Source organism: Triturus cristatus, chromosome 12 (assembly GCF_964204655.1).
Source record: "Triturus cristatus chromosome 12, aTriCri1.1, whole genome shotgun sequence".
NCBI classification, from domain to species: Eukaryota; Metazoa; Chordata; class Amphibia; order Caudata; family Salamandridae; genus Triturus; species Triturus cristatus.
The window spans coordinates 308,697,753-308,712,058 of NC_140595.1; the positions used below are offsets into that span (position 1 = coordinate 308,697,753).

At 46.1% G+C, this 14,306-nt stretch overlaps 1 protein-coding gene across 2 annotated transcripts in view; it reads left to right on the plus strand.

Annotated features, from left to right (window-relative positions):
* The window catches only part of CPNE2 (copine 2), an 816,058-nt gene extending 802,229 nt beyond the window's left edge, over positions 1 to 13,829 (plus strand). For both annotated transcript variants that reach the window (XM_085639480.1, XM_085639479.1), the window contains exon 16: positions 13,179 to 13,829. In XM_085639480.1, coding sequence (XP_085495606.1) covers positions 13,179 to 13,286 — 108 coding nt within the window. In that variant the 3' untranslated portion in view covers positions 13,287 to 13,829. The remainder of the gene's footprint in view (positions 1 to 13,178) is intronic.
* The last annotated feature ends 477 nt before the right edge of the window (positions 13,830 to 14,306 follow it).

The window sequence follows — 14,306 nt, forward strand, 5'->3', positions numbered from 1 at the left end:
TGGTGCACTCATGAAGTGGACACAGGTGACAGTCTGCCTGTTAAAAATAAGATTTACAGGCAACCTGACCATGTCCGGGACTGCATCAGGAATGAAGTCCAGAAAATGTTGGAACTGGGAGTGATTGAGCCCTCAGATAGCCCTTGGGCAATCCAGTAGTCTTGGTACCAAAACCTCACACCCAGGAAGGTAAGAGAGAGATGAGGTTCTGTGTTGACTACAGGGGTCTCAATGCAGTCATTAGGACTGATGCCCATCCAATACACAGGACAGATGTACCTATAGATATTTTGGCCTCAGCCAAGTTTCTGAGAACATTTGACCTGACAGCTGGCTACTGGCAAATCAGATTAGCTGGGGAAGCAAAGCCAAAAACAGCATTCTCCACCCAAAATGGGCACCACCAATTTGTGGTGATGCCCTTTGGCTTGAAGAATGCACCTGCCACTTTTCAAAGGTTGGTGAACAAAGTCCTTACAGGTCTGGAAGCCTATATTGCAGCTTATCTAGATGATATTGCTGTCTTTAGGTCCACCTGGGAGGATCACCCGGTCCACGTGAGAAATGTTTTGTAGGCCCTGCAAAAAGCAGGCCTCACTATCAAGGCCACAAAGTGCCAGATAGGGCAGAGTAAGGTTGTATACCTAGGCCACCTTGTGGGTGGGTCAGGTCCAACCATTGCAGAGCAAAATCCAGAATATCATGGACTGGGTTGCTCCAACTACCCAGACTCAGGTCAGAGCTTTCTTGGGCCTGACTGAGTACTACAGGAGGTTTATCAAAGGATATGGATCCATAGTGACCCCTTTGAATGACTTAACTTCCAAAAGAATGCCTAAGAAAGTTCAGTGGACAGTTAGCTGCCAAAAGGCATTTGATGACCTGAAGCAGGCCATGTGCACTGCTCCCATTCTGCAATGTCCTGACTATTCCAAACAATTCATTGTTCAAACTGATGCCTCTGAGTTGGGGGTAGGGGCTGTGTTATCACAACTGACTGAAGAGGGTCAGGATCAGCCAGTAGCTTTTATTAGCAGAAGGCTGACCCCCAGAGAGAAACGTTGGTCAGCTATTGAGAGGGTAGCCTTTGCTGTGGTTTGGGCCTTGAAGAAGTTGAGGCCATACTTGTTTGGCACTCACTTCATTGTTCAGTCAGACCATAAACCCCTCTTATGTCTAAAACAGATGAAGGGTGAAAACCCCAAACTTTTGAGGTGTTCCATTTCTCTACAGGGGATGGACTATACAGTGGAACATAGACCTGGGAGTAACCATGCAAATGCAGATGGACTCTACAGATATTTCCACTTAGAACATGAAGACTGAACTGGTCACGGTTAGTTTAATGTCCTTACGTTTGGGGGGTTGTGTAGGAGAGTACGATCTGCTTCTTATAGTTACCCCCACTTTTTCGCTGATGTATGACTTAGACTGGGGTCCTGAGTAGCAGGATCCCAGTCAGTCTATCTGCTTTCTCCTCTAAATTGATTGCATGTACTTTAGGTACACTCCAGAGTGGATACTGGGGTGCCCTTATCAGTCCCTAGAATATGGTACACCATGTACACAGGGCATAGGTACCCCAGAGACCTCCCAGGGGCTGAAGCATGTATTGTGCCACCCCTGAGAGGCCATTCAAAATGGCACCACAGGTCTGCTACTGCAGCCTGTGTATGGTGGTGCATGCCCCCCTTACTTAGATATAAGTTACCTATATCTATTCTAAATCACTGCACATATAAACCTATCAGTCACCCCTATGGCAGGCCTTATCAATCTTCAAGGAAGGGTGCTGGGTTTTATGTGAGAGGGTGCCCCTGCATGAGCAGAGCCCATCTGCAGCCTTTGGAACCTATTTTCCGGGGTTGTCTGTGATGCAGCCAACCATATATATTTAAGTGCATTATAACCTTGCGGTAAATGCTAACTTTAAAACGGCTGCTTAGAAACATGTTGTGGTTGGTGTCAAGCACCTTGGAATCATACCTCCCACCCAGTAACTGGCAGGGGAAGTATGATTCCACCCTTTTAGAGGGACATATGAGAAACACCGGTACACCCGGAATCAGCTTTCTCAACCTGGGCATCACAAAATGGATGCTGCCAGCCACAGACACGAGTCTGCCCTCCTGCTGCTGTGCCAAACTCAAGCAGAGGAAGGCCTTACAATAGGTTTCCTGTCACAGGGACGTGTGACCACCTCCCAGACAGGCTTTAGTGTATTGGAGCTGGGTGGGTGCACTCTTGAGAGTGCCAGAAAGTCTGCACTGGGGGCACATTTGGTGTCCCTGTGCATAGTCCAGCTCAAACCGATTGCAGGAGTCATTTGCTCCTGCTCTGGCGCGAAACTGGATAAAGGACATGGGTGTAGCCATCCCTCTGTCCTGACCCTCCCATAGGTGGGTCCCAGAGTTTTTCCAACCCCTTCCTTGGGTATAAAGTAGGAACTCTGACTACAGGACTTTAGATTTTACCTGGACAAAACTCTGCAAGCAGAAACCAAGTACTTTGATGGTCTACACTTTGCTGGATGACAGAAGAATCTCCCTTGGAATAAAGGAGTTACTCCCCTGCAGCAGCAGGCACCTTAACGCATCTGACCGGTTTGCATCTCCTGAGCTCCTGAGGACTCAGAACATTTCTGCAACACAGGAGGTGGGTTCCCGAGCGTCTCTGAGGTTGATCTGCTCTCTCAGAAATCCTGAGACCATTATCCCTTGTGGGGATTGTACAACCCGAACCCCTGTGCACTGTGTACTTTTGCATCAGCAAATGCTTTTTGATGATCCCTGAGGCTGTGCTTTGGGCTATGTGTAGTCCTGACCCCAAGCAGTATTTCCACTGAAGATTTCCGGCCTACACTCCGGACTTTGGTCATCGTCGACGTCTCCTGTTTCCTGTGGCTGCAAAGTCAAGCATCCTATCTTCACACCTGAAGCACCCGACATCGTTGGGCATTCATCTACCGAGCCCCTGGTCACCCTGAAGTGACCCAGACTCTGTCCCCTCTGCTTTCAGGTTCTTCTCACCTCGGATCCAGGCTTGGATTCCACCGGACACGTTTCATCTTCCCGGCAGCAGCACTTTGTTGCATCACGCCATTGAAAACGACAGGGGTTTCCGACACCTCTTGACACCTATGCACCCGGCTCCTCTGGTATAGGTGACACGGGTACCTCGGTACTCACAAGGGTGCTGGCCTTAGAACCTTCTATGTTCCTACGGGTTTGCTTGAAGTCCTCTCCGAAGTGTCCTTAAACTGTAATTTTCCAATCGCGACTTTCCCATAGAGTTGTACGGAGCTCGCGTCTGTGTTCTCACACTGCACCGGTCCTCCGTGGGTTCCCTATGTCACTCCTTTTGGTGGTTCCTTGGGGTCCCAAGTGATTCTACGTGCCCTAGGTACTGTCTCAAGTGAAGTCGTCGTTGTTATACCATTTTTTTAGTATATGTTTCGGTCTCCCCCTGGAGTCCACTGTGTATTGTGCTATTTACTGTTGTTCTATTGATTCAGTATTGTGTGCCTTGTGCTCTAATCTCATAAAGAGATTAGTAGAGAGTGTTTAGTAATAAATACATGTATTTTATATAATACGTGTGTGGTTTTCCTTCCATTTGGTCATTCTGTAGGTTCTGATCTGGTAAAACAAGCTGCTTTACATTCCTTCGAGACAGCCTGAAGGCTGCTCTCCACAGCTACCACTAGATTAGCTTTCTATAAAGGTTGTCTTTAACATAATCATCAATAAGGGTTGTTTGGACTGGTACAAGGTGCCCACTTTAATTAGTGGTCAGCATATACCAGGCCAACTTGGTAGCTTGGCACGAACAGTCAGGCTTATCTTAGAGGCAGTGTGTAAAGCATTTGCACATAACCAACAGTAATACAGTGTAAGCACTACAAAAGGACACTACACCAGTTTAGAAAAATATCCAATATTTTTATATACTTGAGACAAGACCAAAAAAGATAAAAATCTACAATACAGTACTTAAAAATCTTCAGTTATCAAAATATGCTTGAAAAACAGTTCCTTGATGTCGATAGCTCCGTCCGGGGCTATCACGGCGTCGTGAACAAACAAATCCAAACAGTTCTGGCTGACCGCGGCGTCGCGGGCCGGCTACGGTTTCGGGAAGACCCGCAAACAGTACCTTTTAGAAATGCAGGGTATCGGCGTACTCTCGTTGAGCACGGCGTCGGCAGGCGTCTGTTCCAGGGGTCAGTGCAGGTGTCGTCGGGGCTCTCAAAGTCACACGCGTAGCAGATCGAACTCCTCTCTGTTGAAGTTAGGAGCGCTGGCGTCGGCAGGCGTCGGGTGCTGCGGTGCGAAGTGCGGCGTGTGGTGCCCTCAGGTCGCGGTGCGAGCAGCAGCTCGGTGGCGGCTTCAGATGGCGTCGTTGGTGAGATCAGGGTCAAGGTATGAAGTGAATGCAGTGCTAGTCGCGGTGCTGGCAGGTCACGGTGCAAGCAGCGGAGTCGTCGTTGCTGAAGCGCTGTTGTCGGCTGATGAACTTGAGTCGATGGTGCTGGCGTCGGTAGGCCAAGGCTGCGGTGCGTCGTGTAACTTTACAAGCGGTGCCCTCGAACCACAGTGCAAGCAGCGGCGTAGATTTCGGCGTGGAGCGTCGTCGTGGGGGATACCAAGGTGTTGTTGTGAAGCGAGGCGGTGCGGAGTGCGGTGCCCACCGATTGCGGTGCAAGCAGCTACTCGGTGGCGGCGTCAGCAGCCATCGTCTGTGAGACCAGTTCTGCCTTCTCTGGTGTGGCTTCCTGGCAGGAGATGGAGACAGCATTGTCAGAGGCAGACAGGCCCATTCAGGTGCAAGGAAATCTCCTCCCCCTACTCTAAATGCAGCCCAGGTCTATTGAGCCCTTTCCTGACCCACCTAGACTAACCGTAGCCACTCCTTCTCCCCAGCCCTCTGTCATCCAAAACCCAGACAGTCAATCCACATTCGAGCAGAGGCACACTGGATGACTGAGCAAGAAAAGACCTACTTTCTAAAAGTGGTATTTTAAAAACACAGAATGTAAAAATCTCCTTCACTGAAAAATGCATCTTTAGATTCTGAGTTCAAGCATACTAAACTTTATTTACCTACCTAATTCCCTGGCCATGTTTATAAGATGTTATAAACAAACTCCCCATTCACTCCTATGGGGAACAGATAGCCTTACAATAGTGAAAATCGAAATTGGCAGTAACTCCCTATCAGGACATGCCACACACAACAGGCAATGTCCTACCTTTCACATACACTGCACCCTACCCACAGTGGTACCTTGGGCCTACCTTAGGGGTGGCTGACATGTAAGAAAAGGGAAGGTTAGAGCCTGGCAAGTGGGTGCACTTGCCAAGTCGACATGGCAGTATCAGAATACACACAGGCTCTGCAATGGTAGGCCAGAGTAGGGTGACTAACTGGCATAGGTGCAAATTCAGGACAGTGAGTGTAAAAATTCAGGACAAAGGGTCAAAATTCCGGACAAAAATTCAGGGCAGACATTTGGGACAAAAGGTACGTTTTCAGACACATCAGAGGAGGTCGTACAATAGTGTATAAGTAAGTAAATAGACACACAACATAAGTACATGTCAAAATAAGTTTATATTATGTTGAGACAATCGTGCACCTCACCGTTTTGGTATGTGCACAGCTTTGAGCAACTGTTCAGGTCTTTTTGTGGTATTTCATATGATATTTTGTTAACAGTTTGGGTTCCTTTGAAGTTTTGTCCCACCCACACTGCAGGGGATGCAGAGGCCTTCAGCCTTCATGACACTGTAGGAGAGTAGGGTCTGCAATCCTATGATCACCCAGATTTTTTGCTTTTGCTTCATTGGTTTACGACTTTCCCCGGCTGTGGGCCTGCCAATCAGACCCACAGCCTAGCTGTTCTCTCTCGAAATTAACACACATGTACATTAGGTGCATCCACCAATTGGAACTGGGCCGCCTTATCAGTCCCTGTATCAGCATACCACGAGTATCCAGGGCATCGGTGTACCCAGGGCCTACCAGGGGCTGCAGCATGTATTATGCCACCCCTGGATGGCCACCCAAATCTGACACAACTGGCTGCACGACAGCTGGGGCAAGGTGGTGTAATCACCCGTTGCTGTAGGTGTAGTATTCCTATACCTAACCCTAAAATGGACACATGGATTCCTATCAGTCACTCCTATGGCAGGCCTTATCAATCCTGAAGGCAGAGTGCGGGGAATCATGTGGGATGGTGCTCTGGCGCGAGCTGAGCCCGTCGACGGCTTGCGGAACCAAGTCCTAATAGCCGTTCCATGGTGACGCGGGCCAACTACCTTAAAATGCATTATAATCCTCGCGGTTATTTGCTAACTTTGGCATCGCATCACCCACACATGTCGAGTAAGGTGTCATACGAATTGGAATACGAACCCCTCGCCAATTCTGGCGACGGGGTTAGCATTCCACCCTTCTAGAGGGACACGACATGGAAGTAACCTTGAACCCCGGTTAAAGTTGACTCAAGCCTCAGCATCACAAAATGGATGCTGCCACCAGACACAAGTCTGACCTCCTGCTGCTGGGAGACCTTCCAGCGAGGGGAGCTTGGACAAAGGGTTTCCTGTCGAGGGCGGTGTTAGCACCATCCCAGACAGGGTTTGTGTATCCCAGGTAGGCAGGGCTGAAAGGAAGGTGATTGCAAGTGGCACCCCGGTGCTCACTGTGCATAGCCCGGCTCAAACCAGTTTCAGGGGCCCCCCAGCCCCTGAGCTGGGGCGAAGCCGGACAAAGGATAGGGGTGTAACCACCCCCCTTCTGGCCCCACCCATAGGTAGGACCTAGTCACGGGCCAGCCCCTTTTCCTAGAATAAAGGTGGGAGCGGGTCCCCTTCCCAAATTGGATAATCGGATAATCAGATAATCGGATAATTCTGAATCTTGAACTACTTTCCACGAAAGGAACTCTTGACTTTCTCTGAAGACTCTCCCTTGTGGCTAAGGAGTAGCCACCCTGCACCAGCAGGCACCACCTAAGCGCTTGCGGTTTGCTGTACGTCTCTCCTACGGAACAAGACTGCCCAGCTCGACGAGACCCGGGTTCCCTGCCATCTCTGACCTCTACCTACATCGTCAGCCCAGCTGAGATTCGTAGGTGTGACGAGACCTGCGGGACCGGCCATCTTCAGAACCTGCACGACGCTTATCTAGCGCGCCCACCGAGGGACCCTCGAGTGAGTGCACCTAGGGTTTGAGAAGCCCTAACCCTGAGCGGCTCCAGCACCGAAGTCTGCCTCCCCAGCATCCACGAGATCTACGTGGGGGGCCCTTCTGCTCCTTGCTGCTCACCGCGTTGTCCGACCACTCGCCGACCGGCTTGTGGCCCCTTCCCGACGCACCACGACAGTTTTCATCACTGGTCTGGTTGCTCCAGACTGGCTCTTGCTCCCCTTCAACAGAGGAGTACCTTGGACCCTCCTGGTCCACTCCAGACGCCATCTTGACTCCACCGCGTGGGCTTGCCACTGCCAAGATCCGCTGCCCCATACCTGGACCCAGCATCATCGACAGCAGACACCTTCGTGGGACAGCTCGCCCTCCATCCTGGTCGCCGCCGTGCCTCCTGGTCCGAGGAACAGCAGAGTCCGACGTCATCCACTCACCTGGTCGAGGTGACTTCAGCCGGTACCTTCCTGGTACCACCCCCGATCGCTGGCTAGCGGTTGAGAACTGAGTCCCCTCTGCTTTCAGGTTCCCTTCATCAGCGATCCAGGCTTGGATCTCGCTAAACATCGACACTGGTCGCCTGCCAGCAACTTCTTCTTTCAGGCTCCCGAGACTACAACAAGGACTCCCGACATCTTGCTGAACCCCGCGCAGCCGCAGCCTCTGGCTAGGTAACTCGAGCATCTCGGTGCTCCATCGTAGGTTCACTCTACAAGTGTCCAGCTCCTTTCCCGTTTAGTCCAACTGATCGGATTCCTCCGGAATCAGTAACTTTAAACTCTTTAGCCTCTCCCATTCCACTTGCAGTGTAAATGGTTTCGTGCCTTCGGGCATTTGTGTACAATTGTGCGACTAGAAGTATTCTCCTAAGAGTTTTGTATTGTGCTTAGCTCCCTGACTCAGAAAGAGCCAGGGTAGTCTTGTTATAAATAAATATCCTTTATTTTTATAACAACTTGTGTGGTGTCCTTTCACTTGGCGTTCAAGGGGTATATGTGATGGTAAACAGCTGGCTTAACACGCCCTCTAGAGTTTAGCCTGAAGACTGCTCTTGTCCACGCTACTAGGATAGCTGGTCTATAAGGTTGACTTACAACCAATCATCAATAAGGGTCGTTTGGAATGATACACAGTGATCACTAGAATAGTGAGCACTACATATCAGGCCAACTTCTCACAGACACCCCTTCACCAAAGACCTCCTTCTGCACAAATACCCTCACTATCAACCTCCCATGGTGCCCCTCATCTCTATATAGGCCCTCGCTCATGTGTATGTCATTTATTTTACAGTGCTGCTCAGCCCAATGTAGGGTGTTGAGCGCTTTAGCTCACACACTTATAGTTCAGACACAATGACTCATATAAGTATGTAAATCAATGTATAGGAAATGTTACTTAAGGCAAGGAGGGCTACAAGGTGTAGGAGTCACAAGGGAATATGTGAAGTTACAACGCATGCTAATACATCGCATGCCGTTGCAACGCAAACTTTTACTCCGACTTTCTGTCGGGGGGCGCTGGAAGTTGGAATAGATTAATTTTTCATTCCAACTCCAATGTGTGCAACAGTAGGGAAGGTGTTGGAGTTAAATCCAACAACTTCTACCCACTGCTGCACACCTTTTGCGTTGCAACGACATGCGATGTAAAGGTTTCCTTGTAAAGGCTGTCTCCCGTCACAAGGCATCCATACTGTTAGGTACTATATGCAGGGCCACTGGAACTATGCAGCAGGGAGGGCCAAATTATGGTGCAGGATTGATAAAAACATTTTTCAAGAAAAGGGAATTTATGCAGTGTAATGCTGCAAATTTTGTCATAGTATTACCATATTATTTTCTAATTTATGCACATTTTAACACTTTACCAAGGGCCTTTGCAACACATCACTGTCTTTTTAGTTATTTTTTAACCATTTGAGGTAGAAACTGTTTTTAAATTAGAATCTTCAAATATATTCCGCTAATGATGGATTATGTGACATATGCAGCAAATTCATATTCATGCGAAAACTGTCAAAGCTGCACAATCACATAATTCCAGTGACCACGAAATACAAACTGAGGCCATAACACATAACATAGTGGTTGGGGTTGTCTTTACAATTATTATACAAATGAATTCTTTGCTCTGCATGTTACACTTTGTGCTTTACAAGAAGCGCATTATGACTATGTGGTTCTTTATGATGAGTCAAAACCGGGAGTAGTGAAGCCTCAGATCTCTCCAAGAGATTCATTAATCACCAGAGTTAAATAGCCATTTTTGTTACGGCCCGAAAATTGCATGCGCGCAAAACACTCAGAAGTCTTTGCCTTTCATCCTGTCGGATATTTCAAAATATAGCTTAGTCCTCCAGCACGGCTCCTCCACAAAAGCAGCATAACTACACAAGGGTCCATTGCAAGGGAGTAGTCAGAAAAATAAAATACCCCCCGCTTTATATGGCACTAAATAAAGGAGCAAAGTGAACTATCCTGGTCTTTCCTTTTGAAGTCTGTGAAAATTGTTCCCCTGATGAAAATTTGCAAAATTAATGCAAAATTATGCTTTTTACAGCAGGAAAGAAACGTGGTCAAAAACTGCATTTACCTATATTCATGTTTGTCTTTTATTCTTTCCGTCTTTTCATTTTCTTTCTTTCCTTATGTCCTTCTTTCTATTCACCTCTGTTCTCTACTTTCTTCTTTACATTCTCCATTTATTTTTCTTTCTGTCTGTGCATCCTTTCATTTCGTCTCTCATTCTCTCTCTATTCTTTAAATTCATATTTAATTTTCTTTTCATATTTCCATATTCCACATTAACATTAATTTTGTGTTCCTTTTTTTCCATTTGATCATCCTCTTGTCCTTCCTTCCAATGTTAAATCTAAATCTGTCTCTATCTTTCCAGCTTACTTTCATTATTTGCATTCTATTCTTCCTTCACTTTCTCATTCCATTTGCCTTGTGCTTCTTTTTGATTCGCCATTATCATAATTTCTCTTTCTGTCCTGCGTTGCGCTACTTCTGCACCCCCGACTTCCCTCCTCCCCCACACTCACACACACAGCTGCATGACAGTGATTATTCTTGCTTTATTTAACTTTATTTCATTTGGTTGTTATTCTGTCCTGTGCTGATCTACGAGTAACAGATCAAAGTTAGGAAGGGCCATAAAACACTTATCTGACCCTGGGTGCTTTCCGACACCTTTAGCCCATTGTCATTCTTTAGGTGATAATCAGCCACATCTGAATGACAATGGGCCTGGTCAAAGACTGAGCGAGGTCGGGGAGGGGCTGCGGCAGCCTCAGAGAAGTGCGAGCTGGCTCCGATGGTCACAGGTGAACAGCACATATTCGTGCCATCCCCAAAATTACGGACAAAAGGCGTCCGTAAAAGAAATGCTCACGGACAATGGACAAGGGGCCCAAATAACGGGCAGTGTGTGAAATTTACGGATGGTTGGTCACCTAGGCAAGAGTCCCATTTACCGGCTGTTTGTGTGGGTGGCACAATCCAGTGCTGCAGCCCACCAACAGCATTTGATTTACAGGCCCTGGCACACGCAGTGCACTTTACTAGAGACTGACTCATAAATAAAATAGGCCAATCATGGAAACACCAATCCATAACACATTTTAACACAGGAGCACTTGCACTTTACCACTAATCAGCAGTGAGAAAAGTGCACAGAAACACTAAGCCAGCACCAACAGAGTCAAAACCGGGAGGTCAGAAAGCAAAAACTATGGGGAATCATTTAAAGTCCAACAGGTCAGTTATGCTTTAACCCACACATGTGTGTTATCTCATTTTTTTAACATTGTGGACTCCTAGAAGTTTCACTACATCTGCGGACTGAAGACTGCAGCCCAAATCTGAGCTACATATATCTGCTAAAAGGGTATGCCTTTTTTCTTCCAGAGCAATCTCTACTAGTGCTGAATGAACCTTGCTGCCCGAGTCTTACATTGAGGAATAATAAAATATTACCAACTATTCTATTGTTAGGCAACAGTAAAGGTACAGCATCCTCCATTCCACTTGCATCTGTTTCCGTTATGGAATTGGAGAAGAAGAACATTTTCCACGTAACTTGAAGTGTAGGACAAGCAGATTGGGAACATTAGTATTCATGTTTCATATGGATTAATATTACACAATTCGTACTTTGAATCTCATGAATGACCATGGCAAATGTGATCAGAATCAAATTTATAGTGTAATTTTGGTCTGAAATGCCAAAATCACCAATCCAATTCTGGTTACCTAATTTAGTTTTAATATTTAATAGCATGGGCCTCAGTCAAATTTAGTAAACTATGAGATCTTCCTACTTATGAATGGATCGATACCACCTTTTCACACTTCTTAATGCCTGCATAACCCAATTGGCAAACTAGACTTTCAAAGGGAGCACAAACAGTAGGAGGAGATGCGATGACAGGTGACTTGGTGGCATGGCTTTGCTTCCTGGACATTTTGTCGCCCTTCTTTCACATAGCTCCCTTGAGGAAAGGGTTCACTGCAGACTCCACTATCTTGTGCGATACCTGAGATACTACCAGCAAAAGGTTTGGAAGTTCCTTTCAAGTGGAATGGGCTTGACATGGTGCAATTTAACCATCTACACCAAACCTATCCAACTCACCATAAAATGAGTAAGATTGTCCACTCAAATTCAAGAACATGCCTCATATTTGACACCGTAGATGCTCACAGTTTTTAAAATGAGGAACTGCCCACCCCACAGAAAACCATTGGGGCAATTACATGCTCCCATGAGGTCACTCCAGAGAGGAGAGCATTTGATCTGTATGGTCCTGCAGTGTGGAAAAGTAAATTTTCTGATTTAGCACCGTTGCTGTAGACTGGAAGTGACCAAATGGGCAGCTGCAGAACTGTCTTTTATAGTATTCAAGTAATTAAAAACAGGAAATAACCTGCCGACGCGTGGGAAGTTAGTGAGGATAAGGATCTACATCATGAAGTGAAATGTAATGCATTAAATATTGAACATAACAGGCCACTGAATGGGCCTGAGATTGTTAGCTGGAAGATTTAGGAGGCAGCTCATCCCAAGGCTGAACTTGTTCATAAAACTGTTGCCAATGTATTGACAGTAGTTTATATGCACCTTATCATTGGAGTGAGTATTGTTGTGAACTGATATGTTTACATCATCGGTTTGTATCCAAACCAATGTATTAGATGAATTGATACTCTGAGTAAAACGAATAACAAGTTTTTCCTGGTCTTATAGACAATTCCTTTCTTGTTTATGGTAATCTTAAATAATAAAAATATGTTTTCAAGAAAGGGGGAGGGCTTGACCATTTATGATTCAATCCTTTTTCTTGTATTTCAAAAACAGTACCAATGTCAGCCATGCCGGCCTCTCGAAAGTTCGGGAGACAGTTAAGCGAAACATACATGTTTATGCAAGCAGTAGGTTGGCAAACAATTCCACTTGCTCACAGTTTCTCTTAGGACTCAAATTACGGGGCATATTTAAGAGCCCCTAACGCTACAGGAGCGTCACTTTTTCTGACGCTCCGGTGGCGTTGCTCTCTACTCCATATTTACAAGGTGTCCATTCCTGCACATAAACCATCGTCCCTGCAGCGCAGGCACCCTTGCAACATGGCAGTTTTTTTAAAACAAGTGCTAGGGGAAACGCAGGGGTGGGCCGTATTTTTGTAAATACATTGCATCCCTGTATTTAAAAAAATGTTGGAGCGTGGCGTTACCAATTTTGGAGTAACACCATGCTCCACTATTTTATTGTAAATATCCCCTTAAGTCTCTTGTTAAAATGTTATTATGGTCTCTAATGATTAAATTGTTTACCTCTGAGCAGATTTTCTCTCTTCACGCCTCTAACCAATACATTCTTCTCTGTTTACTGCAATTTCCATCGCAGCTTTTGATGACAAAGAAAGTGACTGAAATTGATCCATCTTTTCTCTTTCACAGGCACCGAAAGAAACCTTGTCCAAAGCCGTGCTGGCAGAACTACCCCAACAAGTTGTCCAGTATTTCAAGCACCAGAATCTTCCTCCCATCAACGCGGAGTCTGCGTAGTCCCCATGTCCTCTCAGCCTGCATGTTCAAAAACTTCATTAAGTTGTTTACGAAAAGTGCATGTTTCACATGCGGTTTTATTTTTTATTTTTTTAAACAGAACATAGTCCATTTTGGAGGCATACTACTGGCTTTCTTTTTCCACAACAGCGAAAGCAGAACAGGCCCCTGTCCAAAGTCACTTTTCAGTATTGAATGTAATTTATATAATTTAATGTAACTAAAAACATTTTTACTATTGAAACCTTCTGTATTAAAGCATTTTAAATGATTGATATATATGTTCTGTAAAATGACCCATGGTGCACATGTGTGTTGTATGTACAGGAGTGACCGGCGTTATCGGCTGTGCTAGGAACGCGGACACCAGCACAGACAGTGGAACCATGGACTAGTAAAACTGGCTTTGTGGTGGCAACAACCAGACCGGCCGATAATGCTCAATTGTAAACCCTCTCATTCCCAATGTTCATTTTTATACAGTGTACATGTTATTATATTTGTTATACTCAGGTTAATAAATAAATGCCAACATTTGAGAAAGCAAGTGTTTTATCCATCAACGAAGCCACCGAAAGATAAATTATTCAACTGTAGTAGGTATCACTGGGTCATAGCTGCCCCTCTATTACCAATTACATGACAATTACATCGCATTAATGAGGACCCAGAAACTGCAATGTGGATACAATAAATTGTCGTGCCAGGATTGCACAAAGTTGAATTGCTCAGGTTTTGGGGGGGTGTGCAGGTCTCCACATTGTTAATGTAATTTATAGAGCGCAACAAATACCCGGAGGTGTCCTGGCGCTTCTTGATTCTCTAAGACTGGCAAGGTAAAAAGGAGGCGGCCTACTCTTTAGAAAAGAGCCAAGTCTTTAGTTCTTTACGAAAAGGTAGGAGCTCTGTGATAGTTCTCAGATAACGAGGCAATTCATTCCAAGCCTTCGCTGTGCCATTGCTGCAGGAATGGGAACATTTGCATTCATCTTAGTGTGTGTCTCATCTGTGTTTTTCCAA